General features: G+C 39.3%; 1 protein-coding gene across 1 annotated transcript; it reads right to left on the minus strand.

The window, feature by feature from the left end:
* Window positions 1-708: 708 nt before the first annotated feature.
* Window positions 709-27,303, minus strand: LOC311267422 (mucin-5AC-like; the record flags this gene model as incomplete). Its single annotated transcript, XM_084370492.1, has 25 exons — window positions 709-860; window positions 3,754-3,882; window positions 4,040-4,196; window positions 4,955-5,194; window positions 7,101-7,277; window positions 8,090-8,200; window positions 9,946-10,084; window positions 12,110-12,261; window positions 12,357-12,463; window positions 12,674-12,723; window positions 14,149-14,404; window positions 14,785-14,911; window positions 15,002-15,096; window positions 15,261-15,425; window positions 15,591-15,728; window positions 16,022-16,091; window positions 17,366-17,476; window positions 17,760-17,898; window positions 18,820-18,937; window positions 19,049-19,174; window positions 19,299-19,509; window positions 20,223-20,329; window positions 22,071-22,155; window positions 23,363-23,477; window positions 27,017-27,303. The coding sequence occupies 25 exons, from the start codon at window positions 27,301-27,303 to the stop codon at window positions 709-711; spliced, it is 3,564 nt and encodes a 1,187-aa protein (XP_084226618.1).
* Between the last annotated feature and the right edge of the window lie 409 nt (window positions 27,304-27,712).

Genomic DNA, 27,712 nt, shown 5'->3' on the forward strand with positions numbered 1-27,712 from the left:
ACAATAAATGTTTTTCAAACAGGGATTCTGGGGGGATAAAAGGAAAGTCTGTATAGTTGTTGTCTAATCTGAGAGTATTTAAATAAGTTATGGTTTGGAATTTAAAATTTCTCTTTCATTTGTTGAAAATTTGAAAAGTTATCTTGAAAATATAAATCCTCAACTGTTTGCATGCCCTTACTGACCCAATTTCGTTGTATAGTCTGAGTTCAGAAGACTGAGGGGACGATGAGAAGATCCTCCTGGTTGACTGTGGTTCTGTTATTTGATCATGGCCACTCTCACTATGTAAGCTATAATAATTTCCAGCCTTGCTCGACTAGGGCCTGCAAGATAGTGTATGCCATATTCCTTTCTGCTGCTGTATTAAGTGCTTCCCCTATGGAGATGTCGTTGGCGTAGGCAGTTGTTTTTTGTTCCCCCACATTCTTACACTTTAACTCACCAAAAATTGCATGGTAAGAAAAGAACAGAACCTGATTAAAGATTGCTACAAAGGTAGGACAGGAGCTTACAATTCTCTGGCTATTGAGCTTCTTGGTTGGATGATAAGGTTTTCAACCATGCATTGCATATTCATATGTATGATTCAATTGTCAGCGGCTATTTTATTGGTCTGACAATATCCTCTTGACTGATTGGTCAAAGTAAGGATACAATCACTCAAAAACATAAAACATTTTCTACTCAGTTATCTCCATATGAGACTTACCAGTCATAACAGTTGTCCGATGGAACCTTATCTCCGATGCTGTATTGGGTACCTTTGTCATCATAGCAGCCACATTGGTTCCTGGGGACGCACTTCATGGTGTCTTCATTAAAGTAGGGCATTTCTGGGGGACACTGTGGATAGCAGCCTGCAAAACCATTAAAATGTTTTCATTGTTGATTTCAATGTTCTGCATTCATACAGCCCTTTAGAATTTGCATCTCCTCCACCCATTCACACACACACACACACACACACACATGCAAGATAGTGGCCTTACAACTACAGCCCAAGGACATTTCAACATGTGGAGAGGAGGAGCTGGGACTTCAACCACCAAACCTGTGATCAGTTGGTAACCTGCTCATTTGCCTATTTGTACCATGGCAACCCCATTAAATATAGTCTGCAAAGCATTTCAAAGAAACCGTTCCCATTTTAATTTTTTTGCTGATTCTGGTGGCCCATAAAAGTGGAATGAGCGGCAGGGTACTGTCTTCATGACGGTGACAATCTTTCCTGTGGTAAAGATCTTGATCTAACTAGCATGTGCATTTGTTTTGAAAGTGAGTGAAAGAAAGTTAGAAACTGAAGCAATAATTGCAGAGTATAACTGTCCTCCACAGCCCATTTGTATGAAGAGCGAAATATTTTTTGCTATCCTGCCAACACACAAATAAGCCTTAAATAATAAAATAAATAAAATGAATAAATAATAAATAAAATGACAGATAGTGAGCGGGATGGTGTGAGGGGGCACTTAGAAATCAAGCTCTGCATTTTTGCTTAATTATATTGTTTCTCTGTGTTGCTGCCTTGTGGATCTCTGCGGCTCAGGGGTTGGGAATCTGTGATTAATAGCACTATTGCAGCAGAGCAACAACATAGCAAGCTTGAAGGAGGACATTGTTTCCCCTAAGATGGAGTTGAAGCAGTGAAGGTGTCACACATGCACAAAATCTTTTTTCTATGTTCACAAAGTAGGATGACTGTGAGGTTTCTATCGGTCCGCCAGCAGCATGAGGGCTGTAAATAAATATGAGCTGTGATGATGTTTTTTTTAAACTCATCTGAAAATTCAAACATGCGTTGGAGGGGACAATTACAGGACATAGTAATTCCTGAAGAACACAAATTTAGTGCTGAAAGAAAAATGTGTCACCCTGCCAGCCAAGAAGAACTACATTATTACTGCAAACACTGCTAGTTGTGTTTACTGTGATATATTGTCTTTACTAAGTGTAAAGTGCCTTGTTTATATGTTTAATGCTTAACTTGAAGCGTCAGTATCGAGAAAAAATACAAGACGGGATCCTCTCCATTTCTAAGCTTTACTGACTAATGTATGAAAGTACAAAATGTTGTAACGTTAGTTTAGAAAGCTATAAGAATATTATATGGATGTTATAAAAATTAATTGAAACTAATGGCGATCAAATAAACATGAAAACTAAAATAAAAAATAATCTCATTATCTTTTTGCCGCTATATCCCCCCATTCAGGGGGGGTTGCGGGTTGCTGGAGCCAATCCCAGTATTCTAATGGGCGGAGGCTAGGGTATATCCCTGGATGGTCGCCAGCTCATCGCAGGGCCCTTCTGGCGTCAGAGGCTGCCCCACAGGGTGCCAACTGCATGCCAGGAGCAATGTCGGGGTTCAGTATCTTGCTCAAGGATGCTTCGGCCTGTGGCTCAGTTCCGCCCAGGGGAGCCGGGGTTTCGAGCCAGCTGCTCTACCCACTGAGCTACAGCCGCCTCTTAAATAAATCTTTTTTTTTAAATTAATTATTATTATTTTATTTTTTTTATTGAAAAATAATTAAAATATGATTTCATGGGAATTCAATTTTAAACTTCAAACCCATCAATTATATATTTAATTTCATATTTAAAGTTTCATTGCATGGAAATTAAAGTAAATGTAACTTTTAGTAGAAAACTACTATTATTTAATTTTCTAAATGAAGTATCTTGGCATCATTTAAGTTTATATATTCCAATCATAACTTCAGTCTGTGGACATTTGGATTTGGGAAGAGCTTTCATTTTAGTACCTTGCAGGTCAAGGCACTAAAATCCAACCAATCCACCAATCAAACACCACGTCCAGCAGCAGTGGGTTCCAGCCTGCATGACGCCCTGGACTTTTTTCTACTTCTTACCTGTTTATTTATTTATTTATTTTACTATTATTATTGTTTATTGTTATATTGATCTGTCTTTTGGCTGCTGTGATGCACATATTTCACAATTTGTGGGACTAGTAAAGGAATTATGATTCTGAATCCCCTGCTTCACCGCTCCCCCGCACCAGTAGGGACAGCTGAGGTCTAGAAGGTGAACCTGTCCGGCCCCCTCCAAACATGACATTGTTGACTTGACGTGTAAATGAGCAATACAAATACAAAAACCGGATGAAATGAATGCAATTTTAAACAATTTTAAGGAAGCCGATACGGGTCGGCATTCGCCGAGATGAAATAAGCCCAGAGGCAGCTGCTACAGAGCCGATTACTGTGGGCGACTGTCCGCTCTCTCTTTTTTTTGTTTTTTTGCGGGCACTCATGCCGCCCTGGGCGTCTGCCCATATTGCCCAAACGAGGAACCACCACTGTCCAGCAGTTCGATCTGGGCTCAATTATCTTCGTCTTGTTTCTTCGTCTTTTTGTATGCTATTCTATCCTAAATGTTTTCCATTTGCCAACAATTTTCATCTAACTGCCCATATTTAAAATCTACACAGTTGATTTCTGGCGCAAAATATTCCGAGAAGTGAAGTTATTGATAAAAAACCATACACAAATTGTAAATAAAACTCCAGTATGGTGCTTGTTCAAATGTCATTCCCACAGGATTTATATTTAATTAAAAAGTAAATGTATTTAATTGATCACTATTAGTTTTCAAGTTAATTAGTTAATTAATTATTAGTTATTTTTTATAACATCCACGCCCTATAGGAAATGCCACTCAATGCATGGTCTTTTAACACAGATTACACAAGTCAAGAAGATGACACGGACAAAATTCTCTCTGACGTACCTTCCAAAGCAGTGATGAGGTTGGAACAGTTTCCTGATGGATTCCTACATGTCTTCATGCAGTCAGCTCCACAGGGCTTGTAGTGCCACTCACAGCCACCAGGGGAGTTATAGTAGTCACAAAAAATAGCTGCAACAGATAAATAAATGTTACATTTACAAAAGTCAGGGTGTTACTCATTAAATCTGTAGGCTAAATATAAAACTTCTGATTTTGTTGGAGGATCCAAGAGTGGCCCTAAGTCCATAAATCCTTTAGCCTGGTGTGTGATGGTTGCCAAACTTACGGCATAGCTTTGGAGTTCTCCATCTAACGCAGGCCCCAGCTTCATTGCAAGCTTTGGCATAGGCAGCCACAGCATTGCAGAGACACTCACAGTCCCCACCAGTGTTACAAGCACAAGAGTCTCTCACGCAAGAATCAAAGTATGGACCAGGATCAACCTTAAGCACACAATAATGTTCTGTTTATAAGTAACCCTATAAGCAGTGACATTTAAGCAACAGCAGACAGACTTTACCATCAGTGTAATGGTGTAATAGTGGACCAACATTTTTATTGGATGCAAAGACTGACCAGCCAACTGATCAACGCACAAAGCATTTAGTGTTTAGTGCCAAAGAGAAAATGGGAAAAAAAATACAATTTAGAAGTTTCAGCATGTGGAAGTTCTAATTCACACATGAATAAAACAAATTGAAAATAGACGTGCAAATGTCCATTTTTATGAGGAAATTTTCATTCAGATGCGAAAAAAGCCAATCACTTGTGAAAATGACCAGTTTATGTTTGGCACTTTATTAATTACATATTGAAATTTAAGTTGACATGTGACAAAAGCCAATTGCATAGGAACATGTACAATTCACATGTGAAATAACAACTTTAATGTGTCATGTTTTGTTGTATGGAAATTCTAATCGACGTGTGAAAAAGCCACTCAAATATGAATGTATGTAAATCACATGTGAAAAAAAATGTGGAAATTTTCGCTAATATGTGGAAAACAAGGCAAGTTCACACGTGAAAGTTTCTTTTCACATGTTAAAATTTTAATTCACGTGATATTGTGATTTTCACATTTGAAAACACGAATTGTACATTTGACATTTTTGTAAGGATACCATTGCAGTTAAATTGACGTTTGTTAATGTGCATTTTTGTGTAGCCATGTCAGTATATTTGCTTTCACCATAGTTACCTGTGAATGACAGCTCTGGAAAGTGACACTGGTGATGATGCTACACTGTTTCTGTGACCAGGCTGCACGGTAGCGGTTGGAGGCACAGGGATCAGTGATTAGTTGGGCGTTTGGGCATGTGGATAAAACCTTCCAACTGTTACCAAATTCGAGAACGTCCGCCACTCTCTCCTGGGAGCGTGTGGTGAAATCATTTTGACTGTTGCCATCATAGTTTCCGCAGAGACCACAGACTTGACCCTGAGAGGGAGAAACCCAATGCTTGTTGTTACTAACATATACTTCACTTCAGAATCATAGGTTTGGTATTTTCATTTTAAGTCTTTACTGTCCAGCTTACAAAATACTGACAATGTTGTATGTAATATTTAGCAAACCCATGGCCTTTGCCACATGAAACTTTGTCCTGTATTTAAAATTGCCATATGTTTACCAAAGAGCTGCTGACTACAAAATACCTCAGAGTGTAACATCAGATTTTAAAGCTACATTTCCTTGAGAAATGTACAGTTGTGGTCAAAGGTTAATATGCACTTGTAAAGACAACTCTCCTGTTTCTGTGATGAATGAGAGGAACACAAACTACTTTGTCACAAAAACATTCATGAAGTTTGGTTCAATAATGAATTTATTATAGATCTTCTGAAAATGTGACCAAATCTGCTGGATCAAAAATGTACAAACAGTAATTCTAATATTTGGTGAAATGTCTCTCAGCCATTTTCACCTCAGTTAGGTGCTTTTGATAGCCATCTACAAGCTTCTGGATGAATTTTTAACCACTCCTCTTGACAGAATCTGTGAAGTTCAACTAAATTTGTGAGCTTCTTGGCACAGACTTGTTTGTTCAGTACAGTCCAAATGTTCTGATGGGGCAGCCTTCTTCCGCAGCCTTCTTCCACAGCAGCCTCTCAGCTCATGTTGATGTAAAACACACTTGACTGTGGACACTGACACCTGTCTTCCAGCAGCTTCTAATTCATTGCAGACTTGCTTTTTGGTGGTTTTTGGTTGACTCTTGACCATCAGACCAGTTTTCTCTCAGCAGCAGGTGATAGTTTGTGTTTTCTGTGATGCAATTGGCCATTTAATTCTTGTGCTGTATCGCTCATCAACATGTTGCTTACCATTTCAACAACTGTGCCATATACTTCAACTTACAAACTGCTTTGAAATGGCTCCAAGTGACTTTCCTGACTTGTTCAAATCTAAATGAGCTCTTTTCAGATCAATGCTGAGCTCTTTAGACTTTCCCACTGTAGTGTTTGTGGCTGAGTCTAACGGCTGTATCAAACATGTCCTATTAAAATGGGCCCAGAAAAGTCACCAGCTATCAATCAGAATAACTCAGAGGAAGTTAAGAGGCCATGCTACAAAGAACATTTGATTCACACAACTTTCTATTGTCACCAAAATTGATCGTTCAAGTTGCTGTACGTTTATTTTTGACCCAGCAGATTTGGTCACATTGTCAGAAGACCTATAATAAATTAATTACTGAACCAAACTTCATGAATGTTTTTGTGACAAAATAGTTTGTGTTCCTCTCATTCATCGAGGAGAAATGAGAACTGTAGAAATCATTGGAACTGAAGACTGTCATGATGAACATGTTCTTTACAAGTGTATGTTAACTTTTGACCATGGCCGTAAATTTAAAGCTGAATTAATCAATTTTCTCTAGAGTCAAGAAAAAACATTCAAACAAGTACCATCATAGTCCTGACAATAGTTACGACCACTGTGTAAGCAGAAAGAAAGAGAATCCTGCCATGTTTCAAATTAGAGGACAAATTTAATTCCCATATAAACTCTCCTTCTAGCTCTGTTTTGTCTCCACCCAGTCCTGAGGAAAACATCCTCTCCTTAAGCTAGATGCATGTTGACAAGAGCAGCTAACACCCAACCAAACTGTATATGTAGGGGCTACTAAACAAAGAATTAAGCTAAAAGGGACTGAGTTGGTAATAAATCTTGTGGCTGCAGTAATATTAGTAACCCCTTTTAATCTTTATATCTGTTAATCAATATGTTAATAAAAAATACTGATTAATGTAAGTTGCTTTGTGGAACAAAATATCTTGCTGTGTTAAGGCTTTGTGAAAAAGCCAACTGTCAATCAAAAAATGCAGGTTTGATTTCTTACCTGGAACTGAGGGCTGAGTTTGATGAAAAGACTGGTCTTCTGGTCCCACATGAGCACAAGTCCCGGTTTGATCGTCACGACCAGGTAAATACCCATCTTGTGTACCTGAGAAGGCAACACCTGCATGCTGCCCTTTACCAATCGGAAATTCTCATCTTTAAGTTGGAATTCATTATCCTGTGAAAATTCAAATGAAATAAACATGGATTTTAATAATACACCATTTAAGTGAAGTGGAAAAAACAATCACTTGGTCATTGCAAAATTTCTAGTTTTTTTATTTTCAAAAGTTCAATGCTATTTATTAAAGGAGACAGATTATACTCATTTTCAGGTTCATAATTTTATTTTGGTTTTAGTAAAGGAATAGGTTTACATGCTTTAATGCTTAAAAACACACTGTCCAGTGCTGGAGCACTGTGTTCCCCCTCCTGTCTGAAACACTGTTTTAGCTCCTGTCTCTTTAAGGCCAGTTGCTCCTGAATTTCCAGTCTGCTCTAATTAGTCAGCTCACAGGTGCCAGACCCAGTACATCTAACAACAGCAGAGCAGCTGTGCTGAATCAATTCTCATGTGCCAAACTAGCCGTGAAGCATAAATTATGTAATTGACTTCAGCGGAATGAATATTATACTGTTTAACATTATATCTAAAAGACACAAACAAATATTGGTAAAACAGTGATGGAAAAGAGAGACAGGGTGCTTAGAATGTCTTTATCCAGATTCATGTTCCCCTGCCTCGTTCATAGTGGAGTATACAATCTGCCTCCTGTTTTATGCCTCCAATTATGGTATTAAGCAAATACAGATATGTATCATTTTGGTTTATTGCTAACTTATCAGAGGCATTGTAAAAATTATCGGTCCAGCCCTACAGATTATCATTCAGTCAATATCCTAGCCAAACATTACTGTTGGCATTCTGATCTAGTGTTTGAGGTAGTACATGTGTAGTCGTAGTAGTAGTAGTAGTAGTGTTTTGAATACCCCCAGGTAGATCTTGATGGTCTTGGAGCAGGTGGTTCCTGCGGTTCCACATGGAACATTCTCAGTTATAATTCTGAAACTGTTGTTACCCTGTTTACTGCCACAGTAGTCCTGAATAAGGGACAGACACAAGATGCTATTACTGGACACAGTTATTATCATTGATACAATAATGTTTTCTGGATAAGACCTGGCTGGTGCAGGTCTGGGAATTCCGTGGTAAGTAGGTGTAATTACCAAGCAACATATTTGTAATGTCTTTGCAATTTCCTCCAAATTATCATAATAATTACCTCAAAATGTATTGAAAATTCCCCCATGTTATTTAATAATTCTGCTATTTTCCAATAAGCAATTAATAGATAGCTGGTAACTGAGTTATTATTATGCACAGGTACTTAAATGATTGTAAATATGAACTTTTTTCCTGTTTTTAATTTATTTGCTAATGTGTTAAAATATAAAAAGTGTGACATTTAACAATTGAATTGAATAAAAACATTTAAAATGTGAAATTAGGAACTTGATTCCTAATTATGAAGTAGCATTTATCTGTAATTAGCAAGTTATGGTGACTAACTACAAAAGATATTTAGTACATTTTTTCAAAGTGGGACTAATCTGTTGAAGTGATAGAAATTGCTGAAAATGCAAATGGTTAAAAAAATATAGTTTAATTTACTGACCTGCAGAAGTTGGAAGTTAAAATGTTATGATCAGCAGAAGTTATGCAGAAACCAATTGAAAGTTTCCTGGAAATGTATTAAAGAAACTACAAGCTAATCAACTGCCTATTGGGAAATAGCAGAATATTATTATTAAATCATATTGGGGTGATTTTCAATCAATCTAGATGATTTTTGTGCTAATTGAGGAGGATATTTCAAAGAAATTCCAAATATGTCGTTTGGTCAATTCCAAAAGCTGACCAAGAAATTTGCAGACCTGTAAAATGAAATGTGACCGTTTTCTGCAATAACCATTCAATGTATTCCTGTGGTTGATTCAGATGACTGATCGCTGCCTCCCTTTTTACCGATTACTCTCCTACATCAATATCACAGCTTTATTAAGATTTTATTGCTAATGCTAACACAACATATCCTTCTGCTTCACATTAAGTGTTCAACTAGCCAAACACAGGGTAGCTTGAAGAAGCCACAGGAAGGTCAATGTATTTGTGACCATTCATCTACAATGCATCTATAAAACTAGAATTACCGCATTGTCTTTGTATGCATCCATTCTCCTGTCAAGTTGCTGTTCCAGAGCTATGGTGCTGAATAATGGCCAAAACATTTATGCAAAATATTATAATTTCACAGTGCATTTAATTGCTGACCTTTTTGATATGAAATGTCATAACTTATTAGACATTTGTGCATCAAATTGTTTTGTACTTATTGTATGAATTCATGAGTTATGGCCAATAATTTGTTTTTTGATGTCACAGTGACCTTGACCTCTGACCACCACAAGAATTTCCCTCAATGAGTTTCTGAGGTATCGTATTCACAAGAATGGGACGTACATATGGACAACCCAAAAACACAATGCCTTTGGCCACAGCTATTGCAGGCGTAGAGGCATGCTCACCCTCAACTCTTCAGCAAGGTAACCAATTTACTGTGTCCTGCTGTTGCTGCTGTGTGCAGAACTACTCGCACTGTGTGCAGAACTACTCGCACTGTGTGCAGCATGACTTCATAGCCGTTCATGTCATGAAAGAAGAGGCTGGATTATTTGACTGTTTGCTGTTGTAATTAAAGTGCATTTGCAGTTACCATTGGACCAAAACAACGAGGACTAATATTTTATGGATTACAGCTTTAATTACTGTCCATCTGCCACTTTACCTGTAGGAGTGTGTATTCACAGTTTCCATTGAAATCAAATCTCTTATCATCAAATGTGATGTAGTGACCATCGCCATAGATCCCACAAACTGCATCACACACATTGGTGGTACATGTGAACTTCCTGTCTCTGCAGTAGCTGGGGAGACACACATCAGACACAAACTTTCAATAATGTAAATCTGTGTAGAAAAATCATTAAATAGCTGTTTTTTTTATATACCTACACACGTGGACAAAATTGTTGGTACACTTTTGTCAAAGAAAGAAAAACCCACAATGACAAAAGTAATAATAAATATAAATTTACTGAAATTAACTAATGAAAATCAGACATTGCTTTTGAATTGTGGTTCAACAGAATCATTTTAAAAAACAAACTAATGAAACTGGCCTGGACAAAAATGACGGTACCCTTAACTTAATATTTTGTTGCACAACCTTTTGAGGCAATCAAGCGATTTCTGTAACTCTCAATGAGACTTCTGCACCTGTCGACAGGTATTGTGGCCCACTCCTCGTGAGCAAACTGCTCCAGCTGTCTCAGGTTTGCCTTCTCCAGTCTGCTTGTTTCAGCTCGAGTGTTTGGGTGTTTGTAGCTGTGTTTTGGTCATTATCCTGTTGGAGGACCCATGACCTGCGACTGAGACCAAGCTTTCTGACACTGGGCAGCACATTTCACTCCAAAATGCCATGATAGTCTTGACATTTCATTGTTCCCTGCACAGATTCAAGACACTCTGTGCCAGATGCAGCATAGCAGCCCCAGAACATAACTGAGCCTCTTCCATGTTTCACAGTAGGTACAGTGTTCTTTTATTTGTATGCTTCATTTTTGCATCTGTGAACATAGAGCTGATATGACTTGCCAAAAAGCTCCAGTTTTGTCTCATCTGTCCAAAGGACATTCTCCTAGAAGCTTTGTGACTTGTCAATATGCATTTTGGCAAATTCCAGTCACGCTTTTTTAAGAGTTTTCCTCGGTCATCTTCCATTTAGTCCACTTTGGCTCAAGCAGCGACGGATGGTGCGATCTGACACTGATGTACCTTGACCTTGACCCAGGGCATTTTTCAACATTTTCATTAAACAGCCATATTTAGGTGGCTGCTATGAGTGACTACTATTTGATGCAGATAGGTGGCTATTGGGCAAAATTATCTATTGGGCAAATTGGAATTCAAAACTACATTCTCACTTATCTTTCTGTTTAGAGTGGTTACAGTGAACATTGTCCTCTAGCCACAGCAAATAGACCGACTGTTGGATGCAGGTTTGTCAGATATTGGTGAAAATTTGCTTAAAACCACCTAGTACAAATCTGAGTATGTGATATCCTTTAATCTAACCCCAATCCTTCAAACCACAGAGAAAATCACACTTAAATTGAGATGGAATTTAGAATTACATGGTTTCACCTCGAAAAACAAATATGTGCCCCGACTTTAGACATAATAGTTCTATGTATTACAGTTCAAATTAATGTGTGTTGGACTTTTTGCAGATAGTGGTGTTTCTTTTTTTTTTGTGTTATTTGTAAAATAAGGGCACAATTCAAAGGTAGCTCTAAAAGTATAGGGGCCAGCACCACAACGACCGACAACCGCTGCTCCTTGTCAGCTATACTTGGTTGTAGTGAGCTACTTTTTACTGATTAGCTCATGGCTCAGTTAGCCATGGACTATCATACTATTGCCTCTCGCTGTACAAAGAGGTATTATGGGACAGGACGGGCAGGGGCTAGCTGGTTAGCATGCTAATTTCAGTAGATATCTCTCATACAAATGCAACATTGTTTCTTCACACTCTGCTGATTTAATGTTTTTTGAGTGTTTTAAACCTTTGACAAAGTGTGGCCATATCTTACAAATGGCCCTTTTAAACTCAATGAATGTGTCTGTTTAGTCTGTTTGTTTCTTTACATATGTTTTATTTATTATGTCTTGACCAGTCAGATCATCTCGTCTTTTATTTCTTATCTTAATTTTTGTGTTTTCACTACTGGCAATCTTTGAACTTGATTGTAAAATTACTAATATTTAGTCTTCAGCTTGTCAAGTTAAAATGCAGCCTAAAACCATTGTGTTGGCCAAACTCTGTGAAAGGAGTGTTTAGTGTGTGCGCTTCCATTCAGACTGGTGTGTATCTTAAGCACTGTACAAACCAGGTGTTGCAGTCCACAGTCAGTGTCTGTCCAGGCTGGTAGACATGTCCATTGTGCAGACATGGACAGCTTGTCTCATTGATACAGCCTCCTGCTCCATCTGACACCAAGCCAGCAGGGCACATGCAGCCTGATGTACAGCCTGTACTTATCTGTATCCAACCAAAGCAGAGGACAAAAAGCAGACGTGAGCCAAACAGGACCCATGCATATACATTTGAGTGTATCGGTGCTATGCTTTACTTACACAAGCCATGTCCAGAGTGCTGCAGCTCTTCTGACACTCAGTACCATAGGTCCCAGGTTGAGCCGTGGAGCAGTCAAAGTAAACCATTGGGCCCATGCAAGATGGGGCTGGGTAATAAATAACAACGGGATAAGTCATATACACAAACCCTGTCATTCAACATGTATAGATATATATACATACGTAGATACATAGATAGATGGATATATACATATACATACATACATATACATATTCAGATCAACAGTTAAGTGTAAAAGCATTTACACTGTGTATGGTTATTAGAATTAAAGGGATTGGATTATGTGGAAACCTACATAGTTCACCAGTCCCTCCTGAGCAGCTGAGAGCCCCATGTCTGCAGATACTGAGAGAACAGGTAGGAAGGGACACGAGAAACAGAGTTAATGTCATTAGCTAGAATCCTCAAATTCAGTCTGTCAATAGAATTCCTTAATAACATACTGTGATGTTCCCTACTGGCTGCAATGTCCTCTCACTTAAATGGATTACCTTTTAGACCCTATCCCAAAGTCTCCCTTCAGGCCCTGAACCCTAAAAGATTTAGCTGACATAAGTTGGTTTGAGCAAGAGAGGCTGCAAGGGGTTGCAATTGTATTAATAGGAATGGGATAGTGGAAAGTTAGTGAAAAAAAAGTTATGATAGAATAATTAAATCAATGAAAATTTAAAGGATTGCTCCAAGGTTTCTGCCTGTTAAAGACAGTTTTTTCTTGCCACTGTTGCCATGCGCTTGCTAAGGGGGGAAATGTTGGGTCTCTGTAGATAAATAAATCAAGGAGTATGGTTTAGATCTGCTTAATCTGGAAAGTCTCAAGAGATAACTTTTGTTGTGAATTGGCACTATACAAATAAAGATTGATTGACTGATAGATTGGAGTTCCCCCCAAAAATGAAAATTCAGTCATTATCGACTTACACTTGTGCCGATGGAAAGGCAAGTGAAGTTTTTTGTGGTGCAGAAATCATTTCTGAAGCTGATGTAGGACTTTAAAAAAAACAACAAAAAAACCCCCAACAACTAAAAAAATAAAACAAATGGCTCCAGAGAGCTCGTCTGGCGTAATCCTGAAGCACTGAGGTCCCAAAGATGTTATTTACACCCTGTTTAAACCCAAATCCTCATGATCACTGTTACACCAAAAACACCCAGTCTGAAATGGCTGCAAGAACTTGCCTGCAAATCAAGAGTGTGAATAGTCTTTTCAAATGAATATGGATTCTTGGGGTTCAGGAGACTTGGATTATGTCAGAGGAGCCGTATGGAACCATTTTGTTTTATGTCAGTTGTTTTTTTTTTTTGTGGTTTTTTTTTTACATTTTAATGTCCCCATTTACTTCACAAATGCTGCAACCCTGTTTTACTGTGAAGCTTCACATTGTTAGTTTTGTGGACTACAAAACTTCACCCACCTTTCTATTTGCATGGGGGTGAGTAGATAATGACTGAATTGACATTTTTGGGTGAGCTCATCCTTTAAGAGGGCCATCATCTATTATCTGATTTTTTTTGCCGATAAGACATTTTTTATATTACAATGTTATGAAGTGACGCTTGCAGAAATGCATACTTATAGAAAGTGGCCATAAAGTACTCAACATGTCTGTGAGAGAGCCTTCATGCAGTTGACAATAAACCCTGGCAGACCGGGAGCACAGCTCAAAATCTGTGAGTATGGACACTGTCAATTGGCCTTAGACATTCAAGGTGTATTCTAATTACTTTTGTGATTTTATTATTATTATCATTATTATCATTATTATTATTTACCATGTACCACCATCTTTGCTGACAGCCTGTCCAGGAGGAATAATGGTGTCTTTTTCATAGCAGGGACAGCTCTCACTGGGCACACATATCCCAATTTCATTCTTGTAGGTTCCCTGGGCACAGCCACAGCCATCCACTTTGGGGAAAGTGGTCTGGCAAGAATAGTCAACCTGGCTCAGGGAAAGGCAGGTACGATTGCAGCTGGTCATGTTGTAGTCATACACTGTACCTGCTGGACATGATGCAAGGAATTTGCCTGGTGGGAGAGATAAGAGTTGATTGAGAATGTATCTGCTAGATGAATCACATTTTGTATGTAGGTCAATTGTTTGTTGTTGCAGAAAAGTAATAGCAAAGAGTCAGACGGTGCAAAGAGTGCAACTGCACCCGGTCCTGCAGGCCCCCATTATTACAATAGTACTTTGATGGATTTGATTCAATACTGTACAAGCAACTTTGTATGTGCTGTGCTTAATCATCACTGAATCGTTTACTGCTGCAATAAACAAACTAATCATTTCTTTAGTTTGGATTTGGATTTGCTGTTGTTCCATGTGATCAGCTGTTTATTACAAACCCAGCATCTCTCTATTTACCACAGTAAAATAAAAAAGGTTCTTGGTTTTTTTTACTCACCGCAGATTGTCGTCCTCCAGCCACTGATCTGGATTCCTGCCTCTGAACAGGCGTAGACATACGAGGAGACTGCAGCACACATGCAGTCCTCACTTTTGTCACAGTTACAGCTGTCATACATGCAGTTCTGTCAGGAAGCACAGTGGGCATGGGCTTAATAACAAGGTCACTGTCGTTTAAGTTTAATTTCATTACAGCTTTGTGTGTGGAGACGTACGTCTTTGTATGTGGAGGGGCTAATGACAGAGTGGCAAGGAGCAAACTCTCCCACAGGATCCGTTAGTTTGGAGCACCAGAACTGAGCATAACTCTCTGAGAAACAGAATCATGCAGAACTGAAATGTTTACAAAACATCATGTCCTAAAATTGTCATGGATAATTGTAAAGTGTGGTATGGTGAAGTTTCATTCATAGTGTAGGCTTTTACATGATATGATTTAACATGATAAGACTTTGGAGGAGAGTATAGCTGTACCTCTGCTGATGCCCTGGCTACAGGGGTGTCCATAGCGTGTTGTGATGTCGGGGCAGTTGGCTCTGGTTTTCCATGTGTTGGCAAACGCTCCAGCGGTACCCTCCACCAGCCCACTCATCACCTTGAAGTCATCGCTCATTTTGTCATTGAAGTTACCACACAAACCTGTTGGATAAGGTGACACACATTTACACAATGTTACAAACCAAAAAACTTTCCCATCACTTTTGTTGTGAATATAATGGGTTGATTAATTTGTAAATACTGGTGAACTCATGATTAAGCTACACATAAAAATGTGGAGGAGGCCTTTTCCATAAGGAGGCATACCAGAGGTGGTTCCTTTGACTGAAGTGTCAGCTGAGACGAAGACTTGCATCACAGGAGACAGCTGGACCATCACTTGAATGCCCACCTTGGTGTTTATGAGGATGTAGAAGGACGATGGCTTGAAGGCCCTCAGCTCCGCTGCAGCATCATTGAAATACTTCAATTTACAGCAACTTGTTCAATCAGTCACATAAATACTCACTCTACTGTTAGATTGTGGCCATTCTCATGTTCATGACATTACATTGTTATGATGCAAAGAGTTTTATATGTAGTTAGCATCTACATCACGACAGTGGTGTTGCACTCAAAAACTGGGGGGCGCCAAATCACAAAAAATGCCAGCGTTGCTAGTGTAGCTTTGCTTCTTTTTTTTTAATTATTAAAAAAAGTGGCTGTGTGTGTTCTGTAAAATCATTTGAATAACTCACGTGTAAACAGGGGAAGCTGAGAATGGATTCGGTTCACAAGAATATCCCCAGATGCTTGGATTTTGACAACCTGTTGGTTTGTGGAAAGACACATTTTGATTACACGCTGTGTGTGTGTGTGTGTGTGTGTGTGTGTGTGTGTGTGTGTGTGTGTGTATATGTGTGTGTGTGTGTGTGCGCGCATGTGTGTCTGTCTGTGTGTGTGTGTGTGTGTGTGTGTGCGTGCGTGCATGTGTGTGTGTATCTGTGTGTCTGTGTGTGTCTGTGTGTGTGTATGTGGTCTTGTTTGCCAGACCCCATAATAAACATAATTAAAGGATAACTACCGTTTTTTCAACCTGGACCTTATTTCTAGCAAACTATATGGTCATTTACTCACCCAGATAACTTTGGTGTCATTTGAAGTCGTTCGGACGAAATTAGATCCAGCGAGAAATGAACTAGTTTCGTGGTAGATAATGCGTTATATAGAGGCTGTGTGTCGATGCCCCGTTACTCGCATTATATGGATATATCGGCGCTACACTGGATCTAATTTCGTCCGAACGACGCCGAATGACACCAAAGTTATCTGGGTGAGTAAATGACCATATATTTTGCTGGAAATAAGGTCCAGGTTGTAAAAAACTGTAGTTATCCTTTAAATTTCAGGGTGAGGACTTGGGTTAAGGTTCAGCATATGGTTAGGGGGCAGGAAATTAATAGCCTAACCCTAATGTCAAGTTCACATTACAGGACTTTGGTCATGATCTTGCCGTTGCAGGTGGTTTTTAGAGCTTGCCAACAAAAAGATTAGAGGTAGATCAGCACGCTCCTTTCATTGACAGTCGTTATGTGTGAACTGTTCAAAGACATGATCCAGGAGCTCAGGGACAATTTGCCGGTGTGTCGCTGACGTCTGCAGATTATATAGCAGGCTAAATATCTGAGTTGCAGATGGGTCAGGGAACAAGCTGCAGCCAATGAGAGGAGACACTCCTCTCTACCTCTCTCCTCTGCTGCCATCTGCAGCAACTCTCTGAACCCAGTCTCATCTGGCATCTGTGTTTATGGAGTGGGTGCAATAATAGCAGGGTTTCTATCAGAATAGAGTCACATACTTGGCTTTTCATGTAAACGTGAACCCTTGATGAACAACAACATAACCAGGCAATTTTCATGTTTTCAGTACAAAAATAATCCCATTATAATCCATGGCTGTTGCTGATCAGTCATGTAGTGTGAAAACCACAACAACCGTAAGACTGACTACGAGGCAAAACGTTGTGCGTGAACAGGAATGACGACTTTCAAAGTCCTCTATTGTGTTCAAGCCTTAAGTGTGTGTGTGTGGCTGGTGCTTACCACAGAATTGCTGTACAAGGCCAGAGTTACTGCTCTGAGGCAAGTCCGACTGTCAGCCAGACCACACTTGACCAGGTCCACCAGCACAGTGTAAAGGGAGCTATTACTTTGCTGCAACACACATTGGGACAAAACATGAAAACTGGCAACAGCAGAGTAAATTAGATACACCACACTCATGTCACCAACCACAAACCTTGTTTTAGGATAAAATCAAATAAGTCTGTTCATTAACTATTAGAAATAGTCCATCTCACAGCACATTCATTACATCAAATTCTGCAGCATGATGATGTGTCGGTTATTCTCTGTGCACATGATTTGTCAATCCGTGCTCCAGGTAAGTAATGATATAACTGCAGTATGCAATACTACAGGTGATGATGTTTGCTACCTTAGCCAGAACGTAGGAGCAGTCCCCGTGGAAGGTATAGACTTTTCCATCGAAGGTGTTGATGTGAGCTCCTCCCTCCACAGAGCAGGTTCCTGGACAGTTCTCCTCTGTACACTTCCACTCACCACTCTCACACACACTGTCAGCACACACATACACACAATCAGCAATCATTCATTGGCAGCAGCTATATTATTTATGCTACAATGATTTATATTAAACTTGTGCAAAATCTATCAAAGGACATTTTTTGCTGTGAATCACTGCATCGTCCCCTGTCTGTCGTGTATACAGGAGGTAAGATTAAATTGTAAGATTGGTTGGGATTAGGCTGGTTGAGTGTTATATGAAGCATGTTCAAGGCAGAGGAACACAGGTAAGACCGTTGTACTCCTTGCTAAGCAGGCTTAGTTTTTCAATGTTAACAAATTGGGAATGAAGAGCCTCATGTCTCCAGGCATATTACATTATGCATGGATCTTCATATGTCTGCCACCTGCAGCTACTGAAGGAAGCCACACCAAGCCCCCAGGAAGGACCCGCCTCCCTCCCTGCTCTGCCCTGAACACACATGAAGACAGCTGACAAGCTGGTTGCTAATTATAGAAAAGTTCAGGCTGAGTACTGTTCCTCAGGCAAAATGTAACATGTAACAGTGTTTGTCTTCATTTGCCTTTGCTAGTACTTCTTGGGCACGCTGGAGTAACTGAAGACCAGTGCAGATATGAAACCTGGAGTCCTGGTGTACCATTTAACTTGTTAGCAATGCTGGCCTTCAAGTACTAGCCCTCAAACAGTGGTTTCAGTCAGGTCTAGACTTAGACCAGACAACATCAGGCTTCATTTCAGCTATAACCAATTATTCTAATGCTCTGGACTGGAATGCATTTAACTGCCAATTGGGGAAACAAAACAAAACAAAAAAAATAAACTATTAGCGCTACTACTTTTTATCAAGTACAAACTGAATTCAGAAAGCAGTTCAAAAAGAGTGAAATATCTTCACTTTAGTTGTATTTTGTTGTATATGATACTTCAATAAGGCAAGCTCTCATCTCACCAGCTTCTACAGTTGTAAGAGTACGACTGTCCTGATTTGTACACTTTGCCATTGTGCTGACATGGACACTGATCCACTGCAACACAGCCAGTCTCACTGATGTCATCAAAGACCGTTCCTGAGGAGGGGAGGAGACATCATAATAATCATGATGATCATGTTCTTTGTCTGTGACGTCATGAGACGTGCTTGTAATCTTATGACCGTAGTGTAAACTGTGTGTGGATACCAGCAGGGCAGCTGCAGCCATCCTGGCAGTGGCTGTCACATGTCTGGCTGGCCTGAGGGTTGGAGCAGCTGTCAGGACATGTACTGCTACACTCCAAGAACTCCATGTTGTACGGACATTTCTTGTCTGTGGAAACAAACACTTGAATGTTGCTGTACGAGTGACAATCAAACAATTCTGCAAACGTGAGGCAGACAACAGTGCATTTAATTCCTGTAATGCAGGGCTGAACATTCAAATGAACCCTTACAGCAAAAAGTTGCATTCCTCCACTGCTGGGGCTTTCCACCTGCATGGACACACTGTCTGGAGAACTCTGAGATGGTTTTGCAGAGGACGGAGTCAGTATCGTTTGCAGTGTTGCACATATCAGCCTTACAGGCTTTAATGAAGGATTCCACATCCAGACGATCTCGACAACTGCTAAACGAAGCAATGCTGAAAATCTGCTCACAGAATTGCTGAGGGAAACAAAATCAATCGATCAGTTACTGTATAAACATTCAGTGTGGAGTCCATACAATCAAACTATATACAAACTATAGATATATGGATGATTTATTTTGCTTGCATACTGTTTTTATCTGTGTGACCACATACAACAACAGTTTGGTGGTGAATGATGAAGGATAGTTGAATATTCGGTGTGCTGGAGGAGAACGTGTTTTAATTCTGAAGGACTTGTTCTCATAGTTTTTCATACAAACCTCACTCACCTCTCCAAATATAGATAAGCTAGAATATAAATATTGTTTGTTAAAACAAGGGCTGGGCTGAGACACACACACACACACTCTCTCTCTCTCACACACACACACTCTCTCTATCTCTCTCTCTCAAATTCAAATGGGGCATATTGGCATGAAAGTTTAACAACAGTTTTGCCAAAGCAGCTGTTGCTTACGCTCTCTCTCTCTCTCTCTCTCTCTCTCTCTCTCTCTCTCTCACACACACACACACACACACACACACACAGTGTGCACTTTGGATGACTTTACACAAAATGCAGTGTTGTGGCATCTTCCTGCAGGTATGAGTGTGTTTATTTGGTTTGATCGAAGTGTTTTTCTTTTCAAACTCAGCACAGATAAGATAGAAGCATCTTCTACTTCTCAAATGTGACTTCATGAGATGTGTTCAATGTAACAACGGATGATAAAAAGTGAAGAGTTACCTTATCGTCACAACTAGGCACTGGGTTGAACTCAGGCTCTTCACAGCTCTCTGTCGGTCCGTTCACCTTGTAGGTTTCAGCAAAGTCTGTTATAGACAGTCGAGCTCCTGCAGTATTTCATGGTCAATCACACAACAATGACAATGGTATGATTATTCAGCCCAGTATCTTGCAGTTGAAAAACATTTACTATAAATTGCAGGAATGTTCAACAATTTCTAGTCAACAGGGAAATATGTTTAAAAAATATTTTCAAATATTTAAGCTCACAATGTTTTTTCTGTTAGGTAAAAGTAAGCTACCAGCTCCTGTACTGTCTTTTTGTTGAACCTTGTTAGGATTATTTTGCCCTACGGCTAAACTCCATTATTATTATTAACTGCATAAATCAAAAATGTTTAAGGGAACATGCCAGGGGCAGTTCAGTGTAGGTAAACAAAACCAAGCCACAAACCTCGGTGTGATCATGGACTCAGACCTGAATTTCAACAGCCTCACTAAGACAATTAAAAGTCAGCCTACTATCACCTTAACAATATGTCCAGGATAAAAGGACTTATGTCTCAGCAGGATTTGGAAAAACTTATCCATGCATTTATCTTCAGCAGACTCGACTACTGTAACTGTGTCTTTACAGGACTCTCTAAAAAATGCATCAGACAGCTGCAGCTGATTCAGAACGCTGCTGCTCGAGTCCCAACAAGAACCAAGTCCAGTTCTTACATCTTTACACTGGCTTCCTGTCAGTCAAAGAATAGATTTCAAAATCCTGCTGAGTATACATGTTGAACCTACAGCATATTTCTTTCACCTGAGAAATATTTTTCTATGTTATAGAGCAGAGTATTTGAGAAGATGATGACAGGCGTTTGACAACATTCCATCCCAAATTAGTATTAGTATAGTATTAGTATTAGAATAAGATGAGATGTTTGGCACAGCAACAAAAGGGAACAAGCAGTGTGCAAACAATACAGAAAGCAGCAGCGTGAGGTAAAAATAAAATATAGAATAAAAAAAATATATGTATACTCAAATAAATAGACAATGAACAATAGAATAGAAATACTATATCCATTAATAAACCACTTGCCTTCTAAAAAGCACCTTTCCAGTATGCATTAGAACATTCTGGCTGCCATCACACATTTAATGATGGTAATCTTGTGAGTCGTTGCCTTCATTCACTACTGTTATTCCACAATGGTGAATGTCACCAAATGGGTGCTTATTATGTCTTGGAAATCATGTATTTGCTCATTATTTTATTATGGACACAGTCTATAATGGCCTTGATCAGAATGAAAATATTCTCTTGAGTCTGCCTTTTCTCTCTTAGGAAGGACTGAGTGAGGGAAAGGAGTTACAGGCTTTCATGTCTGACACTTTGGAGACACTTTGATGCAGCTGCTAGCTGTGGAGATTACCTGTCACAACTTTATACCTCTTAAAAACCTCACATGACATCTTGGCAGCATCAACTGAAACTAAAACAGATGAATCCTGACTGACTGCAGGCTGAAACTGTTGTCAACGGTGTCTCTTTGTAAATACAGACCAGAAATGAGTGAGTGCTCACACATGCAATTATTATTGGATTTATAAATCATTTAATACATTAAATTAGTAAATCATGTCAACTGATCAAGTGAGAAGTGTTAAATATCCTAACTATAAGCACTGTGATTCAAAAATAGGGTTGGGGCATGTCTAACATTAGAGAGACTGTTCACACATCAGTACTGAGCTGTGTCAATGTGAAATTGGTAGTTGTAGGTGGGTACAAGTTGCTTTTCTGTGTTAAATCTAAAGAGTATTTTTCCTCCGTAATGCCAAAAACGATCTTACCGTCTTTCGTGATATCATTGGAAATGCTGTCAAAGTCTCCACAGAGTCCACACGTCTGGTTCTGGTATTTGATATCTATTTCAATCTGTGAACACAACCCAAACAGACTTGTTAAAGCTTGTTATTAGCAAATTACAAGTGAGTATGTCAATTACTTCATAAAACAGGTTTTTAAAATGTCAACACATTAAGTCTAACATGTCATTTTTTCATTTATATCCATTTGTGAAACTGATATGCTGTAGGAAGATACGCTGCTCTAAATCTGTCCAGGAACCTCAGTGTGCGATGTGTCAGCTCTGAAATGATCAAACGTTTGGCTCTAGCAGTGTTTGGCTAGAGCAGCTATCACAGGAGAGTCAAGAGTTTGTTTTCCAGCTGGTGCATGACAAGTAATTTAGTCTGCAAATAAAGAGAACATATTTGTAATGTCAAGATTCAACTGTGAGATCAAATATTGTAACTGCTGCCTAATGCCATCCATCGGTCTGAAATGAGGAATGTATTATATGAAAATGTCTCCCACCCAACCTCAGCAAATGCTATTCTGCTCATGAAGTCATGCACACAGCCAAATATTTACTGAAACAGCTACGTTTGCTTTGTGGTTTTTCAGGCTTGGCTAAATACTATTGTTTGCCTATCTCTCCAGGACATACAGAGTCACCAGTGACTAACTGCAGCTATGCAGTAAGCCTTGATCAATATTAATCAAGCTTCTCCCTTTTACCTCCTAATATTGGCATCGGCATTGGCCAGACAAAATCGAGTACCATGCTCTAGTTTGTATTGCACCAGGAGGAGTGATATCTCCACTCTAAAGGGAGCAAACAACTATGAAGCTACTAGTTTAATGAGTGGATCGGGCTGAACTATGCAGCACCCAGTGCACCACAATGATATGGTTTCAAAAGCTTTTTGACATCAGTGGATTTCAGTAGCAAAGAGGGATAAGCTCTGAGACTGTGGCAACAAAAGATAGACAGATAAGTTCAGTGTTCGTTTTGGTCTTTTCATGGGGTTTGCTGATAATATTATTAAAATGATGAGATATCATCAGCCTAATCCTTTAAACAAACAACCTGACAGCTTAAGTGTGTTTCTTTGTATGCATTTGGATACATAAGAAGCATGTGTCAGAACAGACTCATGCAGTGGAGCCAGATCCTGTTGAGTTGTTTACAGCTGACTCATAATGTTTAACTGTGTCAGTGTGTTTAAAACCCAGTGAAAATACAGCTGAACACAAAACCGAGGACAGACGTGTGCACATGTAGGGGTGTGCCTCATACATCCAGGGAGTCATCCAGGTTCCAGATCGCTTTAATTCCCAGCTTAGCTTCGACAGTTATACTAGATGTGGTCCGCTTGAGAGTCACCCCCATTGTGGAAAATGGCAGAGAAACCCTGCAGTAAACACAGAGAGCTTGTGTGAATAAAACAGGAAGCATCAGCGGAAAATGGAGGATTCCAGTGAAAGACAAAGTAATAACTGGTGTCTAAATGACACCGAACATTTGTAAAATGACAGAAAGTTACTTGAGTGGAACAATAACTTCAGAGTTGTACCAGCATGTTAAAAGATGCAGCTGCTAAGTACCAATATTGTGGCCCAATGACAAACAAGATTAAACTGTGAGGTAATAGACAGAAATAAATGCAGTCATAACTGTATGTGTGTTTTTATTATTAAGGTAGAAGTAAATAAAAATGTCAGACACAAGCTCCATTGCTGGGATAAGGCTATACTGCTATGTTCCAGGTTGCAGGTCATGTAATTGAAGGGTATCTGACAAATTATTATCATTTCATGGCTTCACAATTGTTAAAGTCAAAAGACAATGTGACATATTTCAAGGTAACATTTTCACCATCCATCATCTTTTCAAATGGTATTCAATCAAGAATCAGTGAAATTATAACACTTTGACATATTCCCTGCATTTATAAGACTTGCAACCTGAAACACATCAGTTCAACATTTGAGCTTCCCACCCTTAGCATGATATCAGAAGAAAAGGGCTGTGAATATGGTCTGACTGGACGGATGTGGGTCTGTGGCGTGTGACACAAGTGGACATGTTCATATAGTGCGGCTCATGTGAGTGTGCGTCAGCAAGAGATTTGGTGTCTTGCCTTCTTTTTCTCAACTGAATATCAAATGAATGTTTCTGCTGACCTGTTCTGTTCCAAATGTTTTCATTTGCACTGATATGGAAGAGGGTCTTATTTAACATGCTTACTTACATGAATAAACTGCCCATTTACAATATACAATATTTTTTTCATACCAGACAAACTGAGTGTTGATGTTTAAAGAGAGTCTCTATTACTTCTAGATTCATATTCAAACTTTTATGCTCACTTTATTTTCATTAACTGTCAGTTGGATCATTGATTTTTTAACTGACTTCAGTCAGTTGGAAACTGAGGCGAGTCCTGTGCAGCAGCCGATCATAACTTTAGTTTATTGGTTACTTTAACAATGAATAACTAGTGCTGACTCACTTTCCAGCCCTGTTCACCCAAGAGAGGAAGGAATCATCCTGGGACAACAGTGTGTTCATTTTAATTCTCTGTTTCATTTCATTGTGCCCGTTCAAAGATAATCAATACATCAACATATGTAATGCTTACCAGTTGCCACTCATAACATTTCATACTGAATTAATAATGTTTATCATTTCACAGCACAACTTTCAAGAGAGAGAGAGAGAGAGAGAGAGAGAGAGAGATGCAGGATCCCACGCCAGCAAAGGCCGACTGGAGAATCACCGCAACACCTCCTCCCTCTTCATCCTCATCAGATGTAACGTCTCCTTCTTCCCCTGCAGCCTCGTCAGGTATAACAAACTTTCTAAGGGCTTAATTATATGGCTAATGCTTTACAGGTTCAAGAATGTAGGCTAGGATAAGAAAAGACTTCTCTTGGTTGGGAACTGACACTCGGTTCCAAATTAGAACCGAGTACTGAAGCTGAGTACTGGGTAAAAATACATCTTGATTCTGCCTATCGGTTCCTGAACGTGACATACAAATGAATCAGTGCAAACAAAGATTACATATATCTGCAAGACCACAGCTTATCTGGCTACCTTCCAGGACTTTTTTCCTCTGGCAGGAGTCAGGCCCTGTTACGTCGCGCATCAACACAGCAGCGAGCTGGAGAGGGGAACAGCTTGATGTTCTGAAACACCTCCATTCCGACACACCGCTATTCTGAATCCGACTTTCAAGTTCCAATTACTTCCTAATATGGTTAGGGTTAGGGGTTAGGGTCAGGGGTTCCACAATAGCCTTTTCGGAGTGGAGTCTTTAGAAAAAATGGGAAACCACGCCATTACGATGAATGGAAGCCTATTTTCGGAACAGCAGGGTTTCGGAAAAGCGGGCTGTAACCGCTGGAGAGCTAGTGTGCGTGATTGGCGTGTTACAGCAGCAGTCACAGTGCAAAAGTGAGGAAACGTTTAAGTCAGTATGGCATTGATGTGAACGAGTGTACCGTGTTTGATGTCAGCTGTGTGTCAGCCTCAGCCAGCGCCGGCACAACACAGGCATCTACATCCAGCCATCTTTAACACGTCCCTCTGGTGTTATGTTATGTTTTATTGACTTTATGTGTTTGCAGTTAGTTGTTCGACTGAATGCACTTTAGTTCCAGCATATTGAGTGTGAGTTTCCTTTTGTAATGTTGCCTGTCTACCGTTAGGCGTCACTGCTGCTGCCCAGTGTAACATAAAGTACAGTTATTGGCGTCGGTCCAGGCTCAATTCACCTTTGGTTCAATAATGGCAGTTTGACATTCACTCTCATGTTTTGTAATGCATGTCTGTGTGTGGATGATACATTTTTATTTACTTGTGTTTTTTTACTAATGTTCGGTTAACACTTAAAGAATAAAGATATTTTTTATCAAAACATTTGACCTCTTTTTTTCCACCCAATATTGGAACCGAAACTCAGAAACGATAAGAACCAGGATCGATAAGCAGAATCGGAACCGGAATTGATAAAATTCAAACGATTACCAACCCTTGTAATAAATAATAATAAATAAACCTTTTTTAACGCCATATTAATACTAATATTTTGAGCTATCATCACAATCTTACAACATTAATTTGCATACTTACTGTATGTGTTTATTTTCCTCTTAAACACTAATGTGTCCATAATCTGCCCATGTGACTCCTTGGCAGCTGCAGAAGTACTCCCTGACTTTTAACCATCGTTTAAAAAACTAACGCAATAATCACTTAAGTAAAATTACAAGCAAACAAACAAAAAACTATAAAAAGATATAAATAAGAGAAACACATGAAGCTAAATGTTCATTGGATAACATTTAGAAAAGTTTGTTTATGTGGCAGCTGTGCGACAAAACAGGTGATCTGGTGCTTTTCCACTGATAACATCTCATTTACAAGCAAAACATTACGTCACCAGAATTACTTGAACTGTGCCATAGTCACGCACTTTTACCTTGCACACGTGTGGCTTTAAGTCTCCAAAATGTCATATTGTAGTAGTTAGAAAAAATGAAGCACTAAAGCATTCAGGAGTCTGATGTGAAATGCCTTTGAGTAGGGCACTAATGAAGAGGCTCAAGCATCTCAACTCATGGTCTTTTTTTGAAGCTTTTAATCCTCAGTGAATTGAGTTTGGTCGATGAAGATAGGAGATAGAGATAGATATGTCAGTGACAGCTTCAGAAAAGAGCTAACAAGTAGACTTTTGTTCACTTTTGTTTGTTTTTTGTCGTGCTACTCTGTCAAGGTAGAGAACAAACTTTCAGGCTGAACTCGTCCTTCCATGCAGCAGCACTGGATGCAGATGTTTGATTGAACAAACTCCTGACATCGTAAACAGAGTGTCAGTTTGTACAGAACATATTAGGCAGAGTGTGTCGGGGACACATACGGTTGACTGGTCGGTACTGAACTTACCTCTGCCCGTTGAAAACTACTGAACTGCTGGAGAGCTCCAACTCAGAACCTTCCAGCTTCAAGGTGATGCTGCTGATAGTCGGGATGTTATTGACTGTCTTGCGCTTCATCTGGATGTTGAAATGTTGGTAGTTTTCCTTACACTGCGAGACCAGGACATGGTTACAGGTGGAGGGCAGCTGGAAGAAATTGCCATCGAAGGTCTTCCAGTGATAGTGTCCCCATGTCGTACACACTCGGCCGATGTGAGAGGCATTAGCTACAACAGAATAAACATATTCAAGCATCTGTACAAACTATGATGAACAGTTGAGCAAAAATACAATTTGGGATTTGCATTGTTACCTGAAGCCAGGTTCTGTGTGTTTAGCGAAGGAATCAGGGTTACTGTAGTAAAGAAAAGAAACAACCAATTTTTAAAAACATTTTTCCACAGCATGTACAGAATATATCAGATATTTTTTTTATTAGCACACATTTATCCTTTGTATGATGCTCACAGTGTCTGAAATATTCAAACCTAAGATGCAATAGAGTATCCAGTGATATGGAATGATCTCAGATATCTTGAACTCATACATAAAACTTATAAATATTAAATATCTTTGCTATCTTTGTCTTCTGTATGTTTGAAACATTATGTATAACATATGTTTAATCAGCTCTAGAATTTAAGCTTTGGATGAAACTTTAGAA

This window comes from Pagrus pagrus, assembly GCF_965226575.1.
Source record: "Pagrus pagrus genome assembly, chromosome: 1".
Classification (NCBI taxonomy): Eukaryota; Metazoa; Chordata; class Actinopteri; order Spariformes; family Sparidae; genus Pagrus; species Pagrus pagrus.